Source organism: Myotis daubentonii, chromosome 11 (assembly GCF_963259705.1).
Source record: "Myotis daubentonii chromosome 11, mMyoDau2.1, whole genome shotgun sequence".
NCBI lineage: Eukaryota > Metazoa > Chordata > Mammalia > Chiroptera > Vespertilionidae > Myotis > Myotis daubentonii.
Genome location: NC_081850.1, coordinates 63,740,805 through 63,764,620, shown reverse-complemented (window position 1 = coordinate 63,764,620; position 23,816 = coordinate 63,740,805). Strand labels below are relative to the sequence as shown.

At 38.2% G+C, this 23,816-nt stretch overlaps 1 protein-coding gene across 3 annotated transcripts in view; it reads right to left on the bottom strand.

Annotated features, from left to right (window-relative positions):
* Window positions 1–23,816, bottom strand: part of MUSK (muscle associated receptor tyrosine kinase) — a 70,608-nt gene that overhangs the window by 29,256 nt on the left and 17,536 nt on the right. Inside the window, exons 6-9 of one of the 3 annotated variants that reach the window (XM_059657622.1) lie at window positions 20,972–21,001; window positions 13,524–13,553; window positions 9,429–9,553; window positions 1,401–1,560 (exon numbers count right to left, since the gene is read on the bottom strand). In XM_059657622.1, coding sequence (XP_059513605.1) covers window positions 1,401–1,560; window positions 9,429–9,553; window positions 13,524–13,553; window positions 20,972–21,001 — 345 coding nt within the window. The remainder of the gene's footprint in view (window positions 1–1,400; window positions 1,561–9,428; window positions 9,554–13,523; window positions 13,554–20,971; window positions 21,002–23,816) is intronic. The other 2 variants (XM_059657623.1, XM_059657624.1) reach the window with 2 other exon arrangements.

Genomic DNA, 23,816 nt, shown 5'->3' with positions numbered 1-23,816 from the left:
GCATCTGCCATAGAACATAGTCTCTGCCATCATATATATATGGCTGATTGACTTCCTTTATAGATTTAAAGTCCCTGAAAGTCAGGGACTTCCTTGTTAGTTATCCCATTTGTTAATTAAGCTTATATCCTTTACCTAACACAACGGCCTGAATCAGTGTATGTAATAAATGCATGGAAAAGCACTTTATAAACAACAAAGTGCTGTGTAACCAGTAATCATTTTATTATTTGTTGAATTGAATTTACTTTTAGGATTCTCACCCATTTTCTCTGGGAGAAATGTTTTCCCTTCACTGGAAATTTTAGAATAACTGATATGATGTCTCAAGACAACATAGGCACATATATTCCTGGAGAAGACCTTAGTTTTAGAATCTTCTCTTTCATGGGCATGTCTCAGAGGTCCAGCTTTGACCAATACTCCCTATATATTTTTCCATGGTCTCTGTTCACCTCATATTAAATATCACAAACATTACTAGAAATTTCCCCATCAGGGCAGATCAAAGAAGTGGCACTGTAGTAAGAAATGCCAGGCTCTGGAAACCTGGCACTGGGCACAGGTTCTACCAATGCTTGAATTACATGTGCACACAAGCATCTTTCTGCTGACCTTTGTGTAGTGAACATACTATGAATATAACATGCTGGGCATTTCCTGATACAGGGATTATTTTCATCTCTAGGGATTCCACAAATGTTCTCAGAAGCCTTTGGGACATTTAAATTTTAAAAATAAACCTTCAAAACCCAACACAAGTATCCCAGAACTCTAAGTCTCAGCCCTTTTCTTTGGAACACCTGTAAGTCCTACTATCACTTGCATGAAACAGGAAAGGGAAAGACCACAAGATAGGTCACATACTCCTAAGCAAAAATGCCCTCAAGAAATAGCCATGAAGAAATTGTCACAGCCATGGTATATACCTGCCAACTTACTCTTTGAGAGCCTTGGAAAGTTTGATAAACCCAAAAGAAAGAAAGAGGAGAAAGGGAAAAGAGAGCGAGAGAAGGGGAAGGAGAGAAAAGATGGAAAAGGAAAGATAAAAAGAATGAAAGGAAAAAAGAAAAGGAAGAAAGAAGGGAAGAAGGGAGGAAGAAAGGGACAAAAAGAGGAAAAGAAGGACGGAAGGAAGGGAGGGAGGGAGGAAGGGAGGAAGGAAGGAAGGAAGCTTTTGAAAGCTGTTACCCATCACTTGAGTAGATATCTGAGGATAAAGTTTTTGAGGCAATACATCATCAAATTAACAATTATGGAGTGTCTACATGGAGGATAAAAATAAGCCAAAGGTGACTGGAGTAAAATACATAAAAGATTTTTCCCAGTATGAAATATTTGTGGAATGGAGCCAACTCTTCTCCCCTCCTGGAGCAAGCGATTGTGAAAACCCACCTTACCTCCTATACTGACAGTGGCTGCAGCCTTTGAAGTAGTGAATTTCTCTCCATGCTTATTAGTAGCTATGCATGTGTAGAGTCCAGGCTTGGTGATAAACAGCTGCAGTCTTGAGTCAATCACTCGGTCTTTCACACTTTCTTGAATGGACCCAGAAGAAACCTGATGGAGTAAGGAGAAAAAAACCACATAGAATTAGGTAAAATATTTCCTAACTTCCTATATTAGTAGATGTGAAAGAAAATGGATTAGGATTATGATCAAATGGCATGTAGTAGATTGCAAAAATATAGTCTTTTCTGTCTGTATGTCCATGACCTTTAATGTGACTTTGTAGCTTTTCCCTCAAAAGGCAGCATCTTTGAGTATAGATTGGTCTTGTGACATGATTTAAAAAGACACAGAGTTTTATAAAGTTCTTGCACATTGTGGCTTGCTATCTTGTTGCTCTTGGAACCTGTGACCTTCTGTGAACAAGCCAGAGCTAGCCTGCTAGAGGATGAGGTACATATGGCCCAGTTATTCCCACTGTTCCAGCTTGGAGCCAACAATAACCGCCCAATATATGATAAAGCCATTCTAGACCAAGATCAAGCAGTCCTGATCCAAATGAACAAAACTACCCAGTTGACTCACAGATTCCTGAGCATTTATGAATGGTTATTGTTTTAAGCCACTGAGCTTTGGATGGTTGTGATACAGCAATAGATAACTAATGTAATGAAGGAAAGATATATGGTGTGGATTCCCCAAGATGCACTATCTATCTTTTGAAGATAAGAGGTAATTAAGAATGAGAGAGAGGTTGAATACTTATTTTCATAACTCCTGTTCAGTTCCCCACACATATACACTGGATAGCTGGATGGTTACCAGAAGAATGTTTGTGCAGCTGATTCTGTTTCTGAGGCATGACATACATCATGCCATACAACTTAAATCAGAAAATCAAATGTCTTGGAAGAGGCAGGCTATCAATGCAGTATTAGCACATAATTGACAGTTTAATATACATAAGTGCTTATTTATTAGTCATCATCATTCCAACTCTGTGGTTGTCACTGCCCAGTGCTTCCTATTATGTTGCAGAGTTAGAATTTGTACCCTAGTTTGACCCCAAATCCTGTGCTTTTCCTCACTCTTACAGTGCCTTCCCTAGTCCTCCAAGTGAGAACAAATGAGTCATTAGAAAACAAGAACAGTAACAGCAATGATCTCCACAGATCAACCAACCATGAACAAAACAAATATCTGACTTGAATGTCATTGTTAAGGTGGCGGCATTTTTAAAAAAAATGGTGATTTACCCCTTTTTTTCAGCTCTATGCTATCTTTTTTAATAATTATTTTTTAAATTATCACAGCTTATGTGAGGGGGAATGCCAGTTTGAGGGAAATTTGAATGGAATGACAACTAAGGCTTTGGTTTGCCTTGACATTATCTTGGAGGGTGGAGATGGGTTCCATGGGCTTCTCTGCCCAGTAGAAGGGAATGAGGCTGGGAATGAGAAATTTGGAGCCAGTTATTTTACTGTTTTGCCTGAGGGAGGATTGTAGACTATAGCAAGGGGGAAGGAAGCCCTGGGTTGAAACCAACTTTCTTCCTTCTGCAGCTGGGTGGCTGGCTGGCCCTGGAACCAAGCACTCTATAGCAGTGGTTCTCAACCTTCCTAATGCCGCGACCTTTTAATACAGTTCCTCATGTTGTGGTGACCCCAATTTCATTGTTACAAATTGAACATAATTAAAGCATAGTGATTAATCACAAAAACAATATGTTTTTATATATGTGTTTTCTGATGGTCTTAGGTGACCCCTGTGAAAAGGTCATTCGACCCCCAAAGGGTCGCGACCCACAGGTTGAGAACCGCTGCTCTGTAGCAATCAGGCAGTGAAGTTTGCCTTGTTAATTTCTTTGTCTTTTTATTCTCTGCTTGCATTATTAGAGTCCATCCTTATGATAAAAACTATTTATGTGAACATTAATTTACCTTAACTGGGGAAACTTCCCAGGTCAGATCAAGTATTGTGGCATTTTCCCCAGATAAGCAGACTGGACTCTATGAGAAATTAATAAGGTAGAGAGAAAAATATCTTTAAGAGACATATACTCAGTTGGGAATTCAAATAAAATTCATTGTTGTATTTATCAGAAGTGTAACTTCTTATGAATTTGAGTGTCCAACTTAGATCAAAAGGACTGAACAACTTGAAATACATTTTTAGTCTCTCCCTAAATTTTTGTTTTTGTTTTTAATTATAAAAGTGGGGGGTAGACTCCCTATACTTTAATACAAAGCAACAATGAGAGAAAAGCTGAAGACCTCTGTGCTCAGTCACCATGGGGTATGCTACAAGGATGTCTTGTCTGTAAATATAATCCCTTTATAGTTTGTAGAAGTGAAATCTGTAGAAAGTTACCTTCCTCTGCAAAACTAGTCTTTTCTTTCAAGAAGTACAATGCCTTGAAAACAACTCTGAAATGAGTAACCCCCCGTGCCCCCTGTGCTGTCTAAATTCCAACTATTTTCATGTTCACACCTAAGAAAGTCATTTCTAACATCTCCTCAAGGTCACTGAAAACATTCTTGGTAGGGAAAATAAGTGATTTTTAAACTGCCTGACCTCTCTGCTGGATTTCATCCAGGTATTGAAATAGCTCAGCGAATAAACGGAGTTATGAGGTCCTTGCTTGATCATGAGTAGCTCCTAAATGCTTTTCCTCCTGTTTGCAGAGGCCCGGCTGATCCAGTTTGTGACTCATGCACAGCGGGCCTTGTTAGTCATAGTTTGAATTTGTTTTTCTTTCTTCATGGATCATCCTGACCAACAGTTTAGTATTTTTGATGACATAAAAATATAAACAACCCTCTGCCCTCCATTTTGATCTTTCTGCCCTTCAGGTTTAAAAGATCAAAGGGATGAGTTCAGATTTTTACTGTGAGTGTTGACCGACATTTGCCTGGGCAAAACCAAGACCTTCATTGAGGTGACTGTATCTGGTGTTTACAGTAAATACGTTATTTTCTCCAAGTCACCCAGGCAGGCCAACCTGAAGGAGCTGGATAAATAGCTTTCTGCTCAGTGTGTGGTGTTTGCTTTCTGAGATAGTGACCTCAAAAGAAGGCAAACAGGAAGCTTTATTAATAAGGCATAGAGGTTCACACCTGAGAAATCTTTTAGAACAGGGGTGGGGAACCTTTTTTCTGCCAAGGTCCATTTGGATATTTACAACATCATTTTGGGGCTATACAAAATTATCAACTTAAAAATTAGCCTGCTCTATGTGTTCAAACATTTCATTAACTTGCCCCTAATGCCTTAGCAAGGCGAAACGAAATGATTTCGCAGGCCTTGTATGGCCCACAGGCTGGATATTCCTCATCCGTTTTGGAAGGTGGCAAGGTGGTTAGAAGACCTGTGGGATATTTTAAATATGTCATTAATATGTTAATAATGTTGTTTTGAGATAATCCATCCACAGTGCTAGATAATCTCTTAACTTCATCATGCTTTGAATTTAGCATAGGAAGACCTTTGTAAGGTATTCTGGCCTCACTGGCCTTGTCCTGCAAATAGTTCGAGCTAGCTGGGATTAACTCACTGAGCTGTTCTGTGTGATCCAGGAGATACAGGTTCAGGGACTTGTAATAATCCCTATCTATGCATCACAGAAAAAGGAATAATAGTCTGAGAAAATGTCCATATTTTTTCTGATCAGCATAGCCATAAACATTGGCCTCTTTCAATCTGGCTGCTAAAATATTCCACAAAAAATTGATATATGTAGTTATTTTTATTTAAACAGCTAATAGGATAAGATGACTTCAAAGCTCACGTACACTGAACCTAACATTCTGCCTCTTAAAAATATGTGTAATATATAGGTGAGCCTCTCTTTAAGAAAATTTACAAACACAATTCAATGCAGATGATTTGGCTATTTGTTTGATAACATTCTTCTAATAAATTAAAATGGTTCAACTTTTAAAATATTTTAGGAACTATATTGAACAAAGCAAGACAGCATGCAGTTTTTCTACATTTTTTTATTGAATGCCAAAATAATAGATATTACTATAGGTATAACTTGAAATAAATCTGGTTATCACAATACAAGGATATTTTCTTTTAGAAAAGCTCTCCTCCACATCAAATTATTATTTCTAATGTTGTAAAACAAGAGGAATATTACAGCTCACTCTGCAGTTCATCTAAGACTACAAATTTTCATGAAAAATAAGTGCCGTATCCACAGGAAGAAAGCAAAATAATTCATGAACACTTTGGGGCATGTTGCTGCCTTTTTCTTGTTCTTTGGCTCTAACTGTTCGGAGTGTTAGTTTATTGGTGTGTTCACTGAGGGGGAGAAAAGGAGCATCCACATCTTTTAGAGGACCCGTTGTACTTAGTAGTGTGTAGTAGTGTGTTAGCGAAGTTAGTTCACTGACTTGTAGTTAGGAAGGAGCCACAGTTCAAACTGTTTTCTTTATCCTATGCCGAATAGCTCCCAGGTCTGCATTCATCTTCATTCAGTAAACCCAAAATGATAGCAGGGCTGTGAGCTCTTTCCTGTTCTCCTTAACAGACTTTCTGGTTTGCTACTTGTACCACATTTAATGTCTGAAATTGTCTCCGTTTCCTGTGATTTGCATCAGCACAGGCAGTCATCTCGATTTCCATTTGGATTTGGAGTGTATCACCAAGAACAAAGCTTGGCTGTAAGAGCATTGCTTCTCTCTGACCCTGAGAACTACAGATGTACTTTGCTTTCTTCCTGGGAGAGAGTCACTATTAGTTTGTTTTATTTCTGTTTTAGAATCTGGGGTAATGGGTCTATTTTGCCTTCTGCTTTTTGTGAATCACATCTTAAAGGGTTAAGTTGGGGTCTCAATAAGACCAAAACTAACTGAAACCACCCAACGTTTTTATTACTCTGAACTCCAAAAGATAGAATCATACATTGCCCAGTTCTAAACTAATAGAGCCTTTTGAAAACACTGGATTATTTTTAAAGCATATAGCTTTTCTTTATTACTGTTTCCAGGGAGTTAGACAAATTAGTCAAGTCATGTTGTCAGCCCCCCAGTTTTCTTCCACCTATCATTAGTGACTTGAGACACTTAAGACAACTATAATAGCTTCCATGGAAAAGCCACAAAACATATTGCCAAGTAAGATTCAAATTTTAAATGACACAAGATTTAATTGGAAAGCTAAAGAAGAACAGGACTATTGGTTACTTTATTATAATTTAGCAAAATTAGAGACTGTTAGCTCTGATGTCATATTGGAGATCACCTTCTCCAGACACTTGACATCTCTGTCATTGTAGACATGGGCAAATCAATTTCTGAGAGGTAAATGGACTCCCCTAAAATTTCATTAACTGGAGAGGAGCATTTACAACTTAGGTCTTTTAACTCCCCACCTCATTCTTATTCCAGCATACTTCAAGTTACAAGCTTATAAAATGACATCCATTTATTAATTTATTGTGAAGAGGTAAGTGTTTGGTAGACAATTCGATAAGATGAACCGATTTTAATAACAAATTATGAGAAAGGTGGGTTTTTTCAAGTATCAGAAAAGAACAAAAAGCCCTTCAGCAGAAACAATAGTGAAAATAAATATAATAAATGAATTAAAAGCTTTAGAGCAGGGGTCGTCAAACTTTTTAAACAGGGGGCCAGTTCACTGTCCCCCAGACCGTTGGAGGGCCGGACTATAGTTTAAAAAAAAACAACTATGAACAAATTCCTATGCACACTGCACATATTTTGAAGTAAAAAAACAAAACGGGAACAAATACAATATTTGTATTTGCATGTGACCCGCAGGCCATAGTTTGAGGACCCCTTCTTTAGAGGGTACTATAGGCACAATGACATTCTTCATTAGATGGGGAGGCCTTAGAATGTCGTATGCTCTTCCTGATTTACAACATCCACCCAAATTTCATTCACTGACAGACTGTTTCCACACACATCTCTCCCCTTTTCCTCTTCTTCTTTTTTTCCATATCTAGTGGCCTACTTCTTCTCTTTTCTTCCTCTCCTTTTTTTCTCTCTCTCCCCCCACCCCTCATTTGGAACATTCCTTTGGCTTTAAAATGCTATCATTAGTTTATTGTAATATGATAATATATGGACACTGTGGCCAAAATACTAAAAAGTTAGACTGAGACTGCCTCAAAACATGAACATGAAAATAGCTGAGAACCCCTTAGAAGAGCGATCAAGGTTTGAGTTGTTGAGCTATATTGAGAGCCATCCTCACTCCATCTCCTTTAGGCATGAAAGAGGGTCCTCAATAGGACCACCTAGAGAGTTGATATATGTCCCCTGCTGTGTAGTAAAGAGTTAATCAATGGGCTTGATATGCTCAAACCCTGCACCATAGAAAGAAAAAACTGGCCTTTGACTGGCTCCTGAGAGATAACCTTATCCCTTGGAATATCTTGTCTGATAAGCATGTTTTTGTGTACCTGAGACCTGGGGCCAAGCCAGATAGTTCATGTTAACAATGTAAATTGTTCACCAAGGACCTTAGGTTATGCTCTATCAGTTCGACCTTTGGAGGGGCTGGAAATAGTTAAAATCAGTCCTGTGAGCCCTCCATGCATCCGTAACTAAGCCTCAGTAGAAACTCTGGACACCAAGGTTTGAGTGAGCTTCCCTAGTATGATAATTTGTACATGTTGTCATACACCATTGCTGGGACCATTAAGCACTCTCCATGCTACTCCACTGAGAGAGGACAACTAATTAATTTACTGATTTTAGCCTGATTCCTTTCATTGTAATAAACTAGAACCATAAGTATAACAGCTTATCTGGGTTCTGTCTTTTTAGTGAATCATCAAACTTGAAGGTGATCTTGGGGACCCTGACACACCTGCAGTTTCTTGACACAGCAGACAGGTGTCTAATTCCCATCTGTAAAATCTAAGAGGCAAAGCCAGGCTACCTAGCAGCTTCAATGGAGGGAGCAAAGAGGTAGTAGCTCTGTTCAATGGTCTGGACCCACAAGTTTGTACATGAAAAGATTTGTAGAAGATCTGAGTTGGAGTTATTTTCAATTCTTCAGAGAGACTCCCCATCAATTAACAAATTGGGGGATAAGAAGGAGATAGTGATCCTGAGGAAAATGCATCACTGTCGTCATCTTGAATATTCCCTGATTTCTGAAGAGTCAGTAAACACTTGTCAGGCACAGAGTTGTAAAGCAAATTTAAAAGTAGACAATTTCCACTCTCAGGACTGCTCCTCTCTCCTTCCTACCCCGAATGTGTTCAAGTCATAAATAGCAGTTAGGAAATGGGGGAATAATGAATGAGTAGATTCTAGCAGTGAACTGATTCTAAGTGATGAATTTTTAAAAATATATTTTTATTGATTTCAGAGAGGAAGGGAGAGGGAGAAATAGATTGAAACATCAAAGATGCGAGGGAATCATTGATCAACTGCTTCCTGCACGCCCCCTACTGGGGATGGAGCCCACAACCCGGGCATGTGCCTTGACCAGGAATTGAACTGCGACCTCCAGGTCTCTAGGTTGATGCTCAACCATCCGAGCCATACCAGCCAGGCTTAAATGATGAGTTTTGTGAAAATTATTTTACTTGTGTGGGAAGGAATTGTTAACACTTCCCTTTTACACAAAGGCATAAAGAAAGAATTTGATTATCTACTGTACCCCATGATACAAGGAAAGAAGTAAACCCATGGTGTTTAATTTCTATGGCAGTGACTTCTAGCATGAAAATACCGGAAGGCTTTGAAAAGAGAGGTGCAGGTGAGACCCATGACAGATATCAGGGTAACTACCAATACCGGGACGGATAAAAGGAGCTCTGCACTTTTGTGTATAGAACATAATATGATAATTAATGAATCATAATACAAGGATAAACCATGTTTCAGGTACTCAACTGGAAACCAACTTTTGCCAACCCCTATATGTGGTATACACTGAAATGCACCACCAGTGAGACTTCCCAGACAAGTCCCCACACAGATGGCACTCACAGCATTTCCGTTCTCAATCCAGGTGATGGTGGGGACAGGGATGCCTGTTGCCGTACAACGCAGGGTCACAAAGGAGCCAAAGGTGACATTGTGGGATTCAGGAGCCCGCAGGATTCTGGCAAAAACTGTTAGGAAAACAGGAGGTGGTGAGTACCTCTTCCATATGAAGTGGTCAAGCTGGAGTGGTTTTTACAGAATGCAGGAGGCAGCCAATCAATGATTCTTTCTCATCATTGATGCTTCTGCCCCTCTCTCCCTCTTCCTATCTCTGAAATCAATAAAACACATTAAAAAAAGAGGGAGTGAAGGTGGCACCTCCATTGAAGTTTCAGAACAACAAGGCTCAATGGTGAAATGGTAAATAAAAGGTTGTAATTATGCTGCATGGGTCCACAGAAGTATCAATCACGACTATATGACAGAGGCTGTTCCCCTTGGACATTCTAAGTTTCTCAAGAACACAAGCCAGCCAGGAGGCAGGGTATATTTCCTCCAGAGTGACTAACATGATACCTCATCTGAGCACCTAATAGGAGATTTCTCCCAATTTAGCTCAAGTTGTGAGCCCTTGACAACTACCATAGGCTGGCTGGCATCCTAGCAAGGGTGAACCCAGGTAATCTTGTTTTTTCTAATGTTTTCTGGCAACAATGATGGAGACCTAGACTATATAACATACTTGAGTCCACATTCATCATTTGGCTGAAGTAACTCTTGTAGGTGTTGGGGCTATCCTTGTGTGTCATACATTTTTTGAGTGCGAGACTACTGAAATGATCATTTTGTGGGTCCCATTGCCTCTGAGAATCTGTAAAAAGAAGGCTCTTTGAATAGCTTGTAATGGGATTACTTCAATCCCATAGGTGCTGTAAAAGTGTGACAGCAGCAGCAAATACCACTGACTGTCCTCTTGAACCTGAATCAGAGCCTGTGAGCTGAAAATGAGAAGGATAAGAAATTGGGTCAGGATGAAATGTAGATTACTTTCTATTTAATTTATAAAGGCAAGAGTTTTCACTTGAGGACTTTAAATTCTTCTTGGAAATTTAGTAATAAGGGAGTGTTTATTTTGTTGCAATTTACAGCTCCTTTTTTTTTCTCTTTTGATTGGTATTACATTATTTGGAATATCATTGGGGTTCATTGCAAAACCTCTGATGATCCATATTACACAACACAGCTAAGCATAGTGTGAGATTGTAAATAAAATAGTCAATCATCATTCTGGAGTTCAATGTGGCCTTAGAGTTAACTTAATTAATATACTGCTCTGTCTCATATTAGAACCTTCTGGGAGGTCCAGTGGGACACAAGAAGATCGCAAAGGATCACTACTGGCATTGCATGCGGCTTCATGAATATGAGACTGTGCTGACAACCTGCAAGTCTCCTTGTCCAAGGGGGTAGATATACCCTTGGCGAACCATGAATTTGGTTGTTAAGTCAAGTGAGTTAAGAGGAAAAAAAATCAGGAATTAAAGGGAAGGTGGTTGCTTCTGCACTCCCACATTCTTGCCAAAGATAAAATGGAAACTTGCTCCCTTTTTTCAGGATTGAAAGATAGTTTCCATCCTTCCTACCAGTTTCCCTCCCTCAAAGAAGGTTACAAATGTCTATTGGGTTTCAACTCAAATGTCTCCTTATCATAATGCTTTCTGGATCATTTGCCTTACCCTTGTTTATGTTTTGTCATAGCATTTATCATCATACCTTAACTATTGACTTGTTTGTTTTTTGGCTGTCTCTTTCCCTGGAATGTAGGCATCACAAAGGGCAGAGCATGCTTTGTTCATTTATACAGGCTGATTGATAGACATATGATTGATAGATAGATAGATAGATAGATAGATAGATAGATAGATAGATAGATAGGTAGATGATCCAGAATCCTGCATGGTATATGGTAGGCACTCATAAATATTTGTTAAATGAATGAATGACTGAATGAATGAGTTACTCCTCTGATTGGTGAGACTGGGGAAAGGGATTGTGCATTCTATGAGTATCTCAACCCTCTCTGGGCCATCATTCTCCCAGCTGCCCTGCAAACAAGAAGGTATGGGGTTAACGTGCAGCAGGTAAGTTCCCCAGGTCAGGGGTTCTCCATCCTACAACTTAGGGTGAAGGGTGGGAGAGTGGAGAAGAGCTGAGGAAGATGAAGAAACAGAAGTTATGTTAGTCTAATTCTTGGGTGAGGGAATAGAAAGCTTTATTTTTCAATCCAGTTTTATCAGCAATAACACTGATATTTTTATTACCCATCTGTCCTAAGCACAAAAGGTGAAAGTTGGGTAAAAGGAATTGCACCACATTTATCAAACACTGAAAAGAGTAAAGCCAGTTGCAATTAAAAATAAATGCCAGCCTAACCTCCTTGGATAATATTACACCTGTAATAATAAACATAGACATAGTTCAATAATAAACTCCCATTATTTTAGTGGTAGCCACAAATTGAAATTACATTTGAGGTCATTTATTTTCAAAGTAATGTGATATGTTTCATATCAAGTAAAATATCCATTGACTATTCCTACTTGTATTTTATTTGCATGAAAGACAATATAAAAATGTTTTGTTACATATAGAAGCTGCTTAATAGAAGGGGTATGACAAGACTTAGTAATTTGGAATATGTCTACAACTGTTTTGATATGGATTTTTAAAGAAAGAAATGATCCAGTCTTCTTTCAATAGAGTTGTCCATCATTCTTCAATTCACTGTGAGCTCTTGCCCACTTCCTTTCCTATTGTTCATCGGCAATATGGGAAATAGACGTGGGCAATATTTATCCCTGCATTTTCTCTCATGATATGTAGTCATGAGTTTGGGCCTTTAATTTCTCCTGGCTAAGTTTACGGTGCTGACTGCAGGTTGGGAATCTCATATTCAAAATTGGGCTTAAGTAGCCAGTGATTAAAGGCCTTTATAATAGAACTGTATCATTTTCCTCTCGCTTTCTCTGTCTGTCTCTCCATTTTTCAAAGCACTTTCAAATACATGAGTTTTATTATTATCACTGTTACAATCTGAACTTGTAATCAGGAGATTCAGCCATTATTCACTTTGAAACTGCACTTTGGTGCAGCGGAAAGCCCAATGGGCAGGGGATCCAAATGAAGTCTGAAATTAATGAGCGGTTTGGCTTGAGATGAATTATCTCACTTTTTCTGGTAAGAGAATAAGACCATTGGAATGCGGTCCCATATAAATGCTGTTTGAGCAATTATTTCAGAGGACACAATGAGCTCTCATGGATTTTATTTCCTCTTGTTCTTTATAATTTTCTAGTTTCCCTTACAGAAGTTTTTAAGGTTACTTGATTTAAATTAAAAGTGGCTGATAGGAGTAAATTGCAAGCAAACACAAATAAAACTAAACTGAAAAAAATTACACAGGAGCAGGTTAAATGATTTTATCTAAATTTAGGTGTAAGCATCCTGATGTTTAGAAATAGGGACACAGCTCAAATACCATATTTGAGTTACTATGATACAGAGGTGCTGTTTCAAATAATACCAGCCTAATGTTGGTCATAGGAAAACTTGTTCTAGGATAGGTGTTTTTTGTTTTTTTTTTCCTAAACAAACTTGATTTTCAGCTATTTTGCACTATATAAAATTGAAAATTAATTTGTTTAATTGGTTTGGAGCAATTGCATAATACTTGTCTTCTTATGATAATAACAGTAAAAACTCCAGCAGGCACCTTGACACTTCTACATTTCTTCAAAAATTTTAACACCCTCCCCCTCCTCAGTCAAAAGGTTACTTTTCATTCCATCCTGTGTGAGACTGATAGTCTCCTGCTGATTTATCTCATTTCGCTTTGTCTGCATTTTCAGAGTTTGGAATACCAAGTTTAAAATTTCTGTTGACTCCATCTTTTCTTAATAAAATAGTCACTAAGTACATTATATAATAGATTAGCCCATCTAATAACACTGTTAAATGCTGACTTAATATTCCTCATACACCATTGGTTATTTCATTACAAAATAAGGCACTTAGAGTTGTTAATGAGGTCAGCAGAAATAAACAATTGAATGGAACCATACATTTTAAAAGAAGCAGTACAGAAATAAAAAAAAATACCTTTATTATCTTGCTCAGGTTCAGTTTCTTCTATTAATAAAAATAAGACAAAACAAACAAAACAACACATCATGAAAAGGGAATATCAGTTGTGCAACAAGAGCAATTAGAATCTGCTTGTTTCTTATTTCAATAAAAATACAAATGCAATCCAGGGAAAGGCTGACCTTTTCAAAGCTAACTACTACATGATATAAAATTTCAAATGATTGCTGTTAGCCAGGCAGTACTACACAGGAAGTAAACCACAGCATACCAACAACATAGCTCACTCATGCATTTTTATTTATGTTGACAATTACCTTCTCTTTCAAGGTAACAGACTCCCTACTCTGCTCTTACAAAATGCTTTTCTTCCTGTTAGCGTGGCTTCTCCTCTTACAAGGCCCTTCTGTGAAGTCAGTGATGTTGAAGCTGGGATCTCAGCTATCATTTCTATGGCAATAGACTCATGTTGTGGTAAACAGAGGATTAGGGGTTTCTGCAAAACAGGGCCTGTCACCAGCAGAGATTCCCTCTGTTTCAGCTCTCAGAGGCTGCTGAGAGCACAGAGGATGAATTCACTATCTGCTAGGAAACTGCGGGTGAAGCAAGCTACAAAGAAAATGTAAAAAATGTCTAACTTGGGTATACAGAACTGAGAATTTATTACATTAAAAAATTATAGAAAAGAGACATGAATTGTTCTAAAAGGTTTAATATAACCGTTTCAGATACAGATTTCGCACGAAACTCTTTTTTCTTTCTGGGAAGGTTTATTCATGTCAATTTAGACCTTTCTTCAAATTAGTGATAAGCTAACTGCAACATATGTTTATAATTATAAAATAGCAATGCTATTGTTAGCTACTTTTAATGCTGCAAATACATTGCATAGTTCTTCACAGTTTATGGATATTTGTTCACATTATATATTATCTCACTTAACCCTGACCATATCCTTCTGATCGTACATAATGGATGTTACTCAGCCCATTTTCCAGACAGGGAATCTGAGACAGATTTGCAGCAGGTGCCGAGCCAAAATTTTTTAGCATTGTATGTAGCATCATAGTGAGAAGGCCTCATTTCTACACTTAACACCCAATCCTCTTAAATGTAAGTGAACTCATAATTTCCCATTTATAGTTTTCTCTGTCTGCACTGTTCCTGCCTCCACCAACCAAATCAGTGGCATGTTCTTATTTATTTTTTTAGTAGCAAGGGCAAAGATTACTTAAAATTTCTGGGAGCAAAAAAACTTCTGTAATAAACCTGACATGCTCAGGGGGGTTCACATGGCAGCCCTGACAAGCTCAGTGACTGGGAGTGACCATGTAGGATGGTCTGATCAGAAATTCCCAACTGGGCAGGCCATGGTGGGGAGTCACGTCCCAGGCCTGTAGCTTCCTTAGCAAAGGTCAGTCTTCACCGCAAGTGAGCCTGTTCACTGTTCTTAAGCATCTAGGATAACATACCTTTGAAATGTCAGAGTAATTCTCTTTTTCTAAGCCTCTTAAAGGCACCACTGCAGGCACTGAATACAAGACCACCAGAGCACGAGACCACAGAATTCCTCATTGTTTTCTTGTTACCTCTATACCAAATCTATGTGCTGTAAAAAGAGAAATCCATTCCTCAGGCCCTATTATTAAAACATGGATGCTAATCAATACTGTATTATTTGAATCAGTTCATAAAAGGCTACATTTGTCTCATCTAGCATCCTCTTTTAAACATTGGAGATTCCTCTTAGAAGACAAGCATCACAAAGAACAAAAAGGGTCATTTGAATTGTTTTTATTTTTTTTTTTACCTAAAAAAAAAAAATCGACCCAGGGGTGGTTGAAAAGTGATCACATTGAGGCTCTGTGGTACACGGTTTCTGAACTGAATCTTGTTTTGTTTTCCGATCATTAAAAGAAAATCTGATATACATAACAATAAACCTAAGTCAATACCTGGTCTTTTTTCCCTGACTTCTGGGATGCTAAAGCAAACAAAGTCAATCTTGGTGTGCCCCGCTGTTTACATTTCTGTTCCCTTTGAAGCAGAGCTATGCTTGGGGAGGTTTATTCACGTGGCTCCATCTCTGAAGGAGTCCCAGTGCAAGGCCCTTAGAAAACATACACAGCACCCGCACAAACAGAGACTCTCTTCTCAAAGGAAGGCTTGCCTGTCTCTGTGACATCACGATCCTCTAAAGTGGCTTGGGTTGGAAACGTCTCTGTGGCCTTTGACATAATAACATTTTCCGAGCTTGTAAATACGGTGATGAATAATGACTACAGGCACCAAATGTTTACCAGCTAATTCAGAGGCGAGCCACATGAAGTTAAGTTGTGTTTTTTTGTGTTTTTTTTTTACTTCAGTTTCAGACGTAGATAGGCCAACTATTAAGAGTATTTTTGTTAAAATAATTCTGAAAATATAGTAGTGGTTTAACCATAAGCCGATAAAAAGTTGGACTTCAGTTCTGATTCGCTATTTTTATTTTTTTTTAAAGAATCATTTTTTTTCCTGGTTTTAATGGGAGAAGCTAGCTTGTGTAATTACCAGGACAGAAACCTTTCTTATTTTACCCTTTTGAAAGGTTTTTATTTAGAAATAACTTTAGATTTACAGAAGAGTAGCAAAGATACAATAGAGAGTTTCTAGGTATCCTTCATTCAACTCCCTCAAATATTAACATCTTATATAATCGTGGTACATTTATCAAAATCATAATTTTCTGCCCTGGCTGGTGTTTCTCAGTGGTTAGAGCAGCTTCCTGCACACCTATGTTTCTTGGGTTCGAATCCCATACATATACCTGGGTTGCAGGTTCTATCCCTGACCCTGGCTGGGGTGTTTGTGGGAGGCAACCAATCGATGTGTCTCTCTTACATCAATGTTTTTTTTTCTCTCTCTTTCTGTCTCTCTCCCCATCCTTCCTTCCCTTTCACTCTTTCTAAAAACCAATGGACAAAGTGTCCCCAGGTGAGGATTGACAAACAAAAAACAAACAAAAAAATCATAGTTTATTTTCTTTTTTAAAAAAAAAATATATTGAGATTTTACAGAGAGGAAGGGAGAGGGATAGAGAGTTAGAAACATCGATGAGAGAGAAACATTGATCAGCTGCCTCCCGCACACCCCCCACTGGGGATGTGCCCGCAACCAAGGTACATGCCCCTGACTGGAATCGAACCCAGGACCCTTCAGTCCCCAGGCTGATGCTCTATCCACTGAGCCAAACCAGCCAGGGCCATAGTTTATTTTCAAATAAAATTTTGTTCTTGCTCTCATGAAATGGAAGATACTTGAGTTGTGACAGCAGTCAAAGAAGCTAACATTTATTAAAAACCAAAATTTATTATATATATATATATATATATATACACATATACATATATATGTATGTATGTGTGTGTGTGTGTGTATATATATATGTATATATATATATATGTATATAAAATTATTATTACTATTACTATAGCTTACCAGAAATTTCAGCTGGGGGAAAAAGCAGGAGCCATAACCTTAATCTTAAGCGACACCATAGCATCCTGGTTATCAAAGTGTCTTGAATTGGGAACATTTCTGTGACCTTTGAGATGGGATTCTAGATGCCTAAACTGAAGGCTCCCATGCTGACGAGATAGTAGTTATATACCCATTTAAAAACTATATCCAAAAGAGGATACCATCTATAATAATAAAAGGATAATATGCTAATTAGTCCCGACATCTTCCGGACCTCATTTTGGACGTCCTTCCTGATGAAACCGGGGCTGGAGAGAAGCCAGTGTGGGTCCTGGGTGCCTGCGAGCTGCAGGAGGAGGGAAGCAGCCTGGGTCCCAGGTGCCAGAGGAAAGCCAGTGCAGGCAGTCGGGAGAAGGAAGGCTTACTCTTGCTCGAATTTTCGTATATCGGGCCTCTAGAGTATAATCTCAGTGTCAGTCTGTGAGTCAAATTGCAACTCACTCTGGTTTTTATAACACCACTATAGATCCTCTCCCAAACTCTGTAGTCCTTTTACTCCCTGGTTATGAGTCAGTGTTAGCCTGTGCTTGCATGATAAACCTGCATTTTCCCTCCTCCTTGTGATAGGATCTGTACCGTGAGCTGGTTGCGATTCATCAATCAAAGCCCCGTTGCACCTCACATCTCTGAAGCTTCCCCTGACCTCTCACTATTTCCCTTGTCCTGTGTGTGTATCCTATACAAACTTATATCATTGCAAATATATTAAACTTTAATTATTGTAATTACTTTCTTGCATGTCTATCTTCCTTACTAAACAACCCATTACTTATCTCTATATCCTTAGGAATTAACTCATTACATGGAATATAGTAGGTACTCAACAAATGAATAAATTTGAAGCTATCCTAACATTTATCTTACTAATTATGGATAAGCTAATTTTCTCAAATTTTTAAGCTCCAATTGAATAAAGACATTCGAAGTAGAAATCCTTAAATTAGTGTTTCTCAAAATGTGGTTCATAGGCTACCTGCATAAGGATCTTAGGAAATTGTTAAAAGGATTTAACATAGACCTATCAGAGCCGAAGCTCTGGGGAATGCATCCTGGAGCTATGCCTTCTAGGAAGATCTGCACTGATGTTTCAGAACTACTACCTTGAAGGAAAAGTTCCATTAATCCATCAACTTTGTTAATTCTACGTTTTTCCATAGAAGTTTTGAAGTGAGTATACCAAAAAGAAATTAACACATGAGCATCAGGGAAAAGGAGACTTCTGGTTGGTTTACTATAACATACTATGACTAAGCTTCAAATTGGATTCTGAGATACATGCCAGCTAAGGCAAAAAATGATGCAAAAGAAAATAAACAGTTCTCATTACAGGAAGTAAAGTAAAATGCCAGTTTCTCAAAAGAGACCATATCCCCACTCCCCCTGCCCCAAGGCACTAAATTTTTAAAAGCAAATTCTCAATAGAGATTTACTTCAGAGCAATGAGTGATGGAATGAACAATATTTTCAACAAGATTTTTGCCAAATAGCTATTTATGTGGTGAGTAACATGATGTAATTCAGGATGTGCACTAAGGTCACCTTCACTTTTTTGTTATACTCTTTGTTTGTTTGTTTATTTATTGGACAAGTTAGCTCTAAACAGCCCCTTTGCAGTTTCCCAGCAAAGGCCCATCTTCACACAGCTTCTTAGATCACTTGTCACAGTGGGGCCAAAGCAAAGTTATAATCTCTAACAAGTACCGAGTATGCAGGTACAAAGCATTGCTGCTTGAGGGTAGATTTATGTTCTTTGGAAGCAAGAGATGCAGTTGGTAATGTTGACATTCTATTTATGAAATTTGAGAAGCCTAACCAGCAAAGTTCTCTGGGTAGAAGGCCTCCAACTCTTAAACAATGTACACAACAGACGACAATACTGACAACAGCCAATGTGTATCAAAAGAGCTGCCAGGTAGGCCCTGGATAGTTTAAGAACTCTATGCTCTAAGTGATATCTCCATTTTACAAATGAGGAAATAGGCTTGCAGAGGTTAAGTAAATTATCCAACTCGCATAACTAGTAAGTGGCAGAAACAGGATTAACACCCAGGTTTATCTGATGCTAAAGCATGCGAACGCTCCAGAATACTGATCTACACAGCATAACCAGAGAGAAAGGAAAGATGGGGATGGGTTAATGGAAGATATCTTGGCATTGGAATCAGGACATCCAAGCCCCTTGTAACTTGAGCAAAGTAATGATATTTCTGGTCTTAAGTCTCCTTATCTGCAAAGTAAAGGATTGAGTTATGTGACGTCTAGGGTCCATTCCGGATTTGAAGTCTACTGCTGTTCTTCTGACAGGACCAAGGTTAATAAATACCAACTCTACTTTATGTTTTTTAGTACATTTTTATTGATTTCAGAGAGGATGGGAGAGGGAGAGAGAGGAAAGCATCAATGATGAAAGAGAATCATTGATTGGCTGCCTCCTGCACATTCCCCACTGGGGATGGAGCTCACAACCCGGGCATGTGCCCTGACTGGGAATCAAACCATGACCTCCTGGCTCATAGGTCAATGCTCAACCACTGAGCCACTCCAGCTGGACTTAACTCTACTTTAAATGAAATTTTTGTCTTTGCCATTGAACTTTATAATACTTCTGTCTCAAAGATAAAGATGACACACAGACTAAAGAACTGTAATTGTCTTCACAAGTGTTTAAATATTCCTTTTGTTGCACAGAAGTTATATTAGCCGTAGAACTAACATTGCGAATAACTATTATTTGAATCATAATTCTCTGCCAAGAATTCTTATGAGAGCTTTAAACATATGTTTATCCTTCCATAACTTTGAGTTAGAGTATTATTAACCTCGTTTTTACATGTGGGGAAACTGAGGCACAGAGACTGAGTAAACTACCTGAAGTTACACAGGTTGTAAGTAGTGGAGCCAGGATTTGAACTTAGACAGTTTACTCTAGACTCTGGAACCCAGGTAATGTTCTCAAGAGTTTAGATCCCACGTTATCCAGTACATTATACTTCCTCCAAAAATTATGCCTTATATATTCAGGAAAACTTGTATTCCTGGAAATGAATATACCAATTAAAATTTGAAAGTCATTTCTGAAGTAAATAACTGAATGCAATATTACTCAAATTCCATTTTGCCATAGAGTTCTAATAGCTTTCTGGGATATCTTTGCATGATTGAAATAGTTACATTTTGAAATGAAGCCTGGCGAAGGCCTTGCCTTCTTTGTCTTGCACACTTCCTGCAAAATCACTCCATGAATCTTTGTTGGATGAGTTAATGCATAAAAAGACAAAGAAAACTTTCTTTTAGGTGAATGTTTACACTTGTGCATCTTATTTTAATACCTAAAAAGTGGAAATAAAAAGCTTGCCTAATTAGAATATGCATATTTCAGATAGTTTCTCATTTCAAATAATATAATGTGAACATTATATTAAACATTTCAATTATATTAAACAATTTAAGACAAATTTTTGAAACACATTTTTCTTTAAACCTGCATTAAAGAGGGCCTAACTCGTCTTTAATTTGAACTATTGTCTTTTCAGTCCTAAAATAATGATATAACTTTTTTTTCCTTAGAGGCCTTTACTAACAACTCTTCAACCAAAGGACCACTTTACCACTGTTTCTTAAAAGCACTAGAGAACTACTTAGATGAGAATGCAACATAATACCCCCTAAAATCAGAATGCATGGGTCAAACTCTTCTTTTAGAGCATGCACCCTATTAATCATGCAGATTTAATTTTCCCCTTGATAACCCCCAGGGATATCAAAGGTTTGTGCTTCTTTTTTTCTTTGTTTGTTTGGATTTTAAATACACAGGGTACTCATGACAACAAATCAAACCTGTTAGTGGCATCAAAAAGTAGAATTGATGCCGGGAACAGGACCACTGCAAATTTTATTAAAATTGCAATCACCGAGAGCACAGCACACACTGGGGTTTTAAATACCTCTCTCTGTGGCATTTGTCATATTAAGAGCTGCAGCATAAACAAAGAAAAAAGCAAATCAAATGTGTAAACATTACATTATTGCTTCCACTTCTCTAGATGCAATAAGGAAATCCCATCTCTAGGAAAGAAGACAGCCAAAGTCTAATAAGTCTAATATTTCTGAAATTAGTCCTGATCTCTTATAGTTATATTTATGGACATTTTCACATGTATGTGTGTGTGTGTATGTGATATATACATATATATATATATATATATATATATATATATATATATATATATATATATATGATTTATCTTGGTCTTTTGGAACTCTACTTATTGTCTTATGCATTGCATATGTTTGCAAAAATTCTTTTTAAAAATGCCTTCAATAGAACTGGTCAGCCCTAAGAGTATGTGGTGAAGCCTTTCACAGCAGTAGACGGACAGACTCAAGTGCCCAGATAAGTGATGGACACTCATGCTTTGAGGCCACTTAAATTTGCCAAATGGCTGTCCTTCCATCCTCACTCCCCATTAATGCCTCCCCCAAGTGTTGACACACGGTTCTGCTTTGAGAAGTTGTTTAAGCGGCAGGAAAGCCTACAATAACCCTCTGCCTAGAAGGGCTCTGTTCTTGTTCTTGTTCTGCTTCTGGGGCTCTCAACTTTGTACTGATCTTAAGCCACCTCTTCCCACTAGTATTGCTGACTGAGAACCCTCCCTTGGTTCCTGCTTCAACTTTGCCCATTTTTTTTTGTCTTAATGTCTTAAAGCTCCAAGGGTAAACAAGGTTGTAATAGAAAATGCAATCCACAGGAACCCAAGACATTCCAACATCCATCTATTTTAATTTGGATTACATGTACTCTACACTTAACCAGTTTTTTATTTTTATTTTTTTAATTTTGTTTTATTGCTTAAAGTATTACAAAAAGTATTACATATGTCTCCTTCCCCCCCCCCCAACATTCCCCTGGCCTCCCCTACCCCCCAGTGTCTGTGTCCATTGGTTATGCTTATATGCATACATACAAGTCCTTCGGTTGATCTCTTACCCCTCCCCCCTCCAACCCCCAACCCTCCCCAGCCTTTCTGCTGTAGTTTGACAGTCTGTTCGATGCTGCTCTGCCACTGTATCTATTTTTGTTCATCAGTTTATAATGGTCTTTATTATCCATAAATGAGTGAGGTCACGTGGTATTTTTATTTCATTGACTGGCTTATTTCACTTAGCATAATGCTCTCCAGTTCCATCCATGCTGTTGCAAATGGTAAGAATTCCTTCTTTTTTATAGCAGCATAGTATTTCACTGTGTAGATGTACCACAGTTTTCTAATCCACTCATCTGCTGATGGGCACTTAGGCTGTTTCCAGATCTTCGCTATGGTGAATTGTGCTGCTATGAGCATAGGGATGCATATATTCTTTCTGATTGGTGTTTCTGGTTTCTTGGGATATATTCCTAGAAGTGGGATCACTGGGTCAAATGGAAGTTCCATTTTTAACTTTTTGAGGAAACTCCATACTGTCTTTCATGGTAGCTGCACCAGTCTGCATTCCCACCAGCAGTGCACGAGTGTACCCAAAACAGGATTTGTCTGAATGCAGGTTGTAAAGATGGACACATCATCTCTCATTACCTCCAGGACAATGCAGAACCAGCTCATGAGCGTATGGCTCTGTTTTAAAAATTCCTACTCATTCCTGACCTTTGAAGATTTACATTTTATTCTTGTGAGTTGTACAACCAACTCAGAATTTCTGGGTGTTTATAGTCATAAAATTTTCATATTATCCTGTCTGTCAAATTGCTGGAGCTGTAAGTGTTTAATCCGAAGTTTGTGTTATCTGGTACATAAAGACTGCATAATTCATCGCTTTGATTATTCTCTTGTAATATTCTCAAATCCTTTGCCCTATTTTCTTTCCTTCCCGGCAAAACTCCAATGCTTGATTCTTGCCCTGGATTTGGCTTTCTACTTTGTCTGAACTTGTACCTGTAATGCTGAGCAAAGCTGAGGAAATATCCCACAATTAGGCAAAAACACCCCCAACCAACAATAAAAACCCTCACTCTATATTCACGTCCCATTCTCCACTTAATGTCACCCAGGAATCCCGGTTTCCCTCGTGAGTCATCTCTCCCATTCTCCACAGCTATTTTAAACCCTTCTACTCTCCTCATCCCTCTGCCCCCCTTTATAGAAGTATTTTCAGAAGATAAATTTACTTTCTACTTCCTACAGGAAATAGAGACCATCAGAACAGAGCATTCTCAAATTCTATCCACCAAACATATTAACTCATTTATGCTGGAATACACCGCTTTTTCCTTTCTTCCTGTTACAAGGAAGGAACTTTCTCTTCCTGACTAAGCACAGTGATCATATAATTTATCGTTGAAGCCTGGAGACTTTTGAAAGTAATAGAGAGACTCTATTAATAATTATTCCAGGACAACAGGTGTAAGCCAGAACGTCCTGGGAAAACTGGGACATGTGGTCACCCTCTGTATAAAGTTCATCACATCACTTGTCCCCTGAATACATACCTTTTGACTTCTCAAGCACCACCAATATTCCTTTGAATCTTCCCTCTCTCTCGTATGTTCAAAATTTCCTTCTCTCTAGACTCCTTCTCATTAATAGTTGAACATTTTTTATCTTTTAAAAAGAGAAATTTTGCAAACCAACACTATATGCCTCCAGCTACTGCTCATTTTTTGACTCTGCCCTTTTTGCTGCTAAATTTATTGAAAACTTTATCTATACCCACTGTCTCTCTTTTTTAAAAAAAATTCTAGTCTCCATTATTTACAGAATTCTAGCTTCTTCCGTAATCCTCCTTCTGACACTA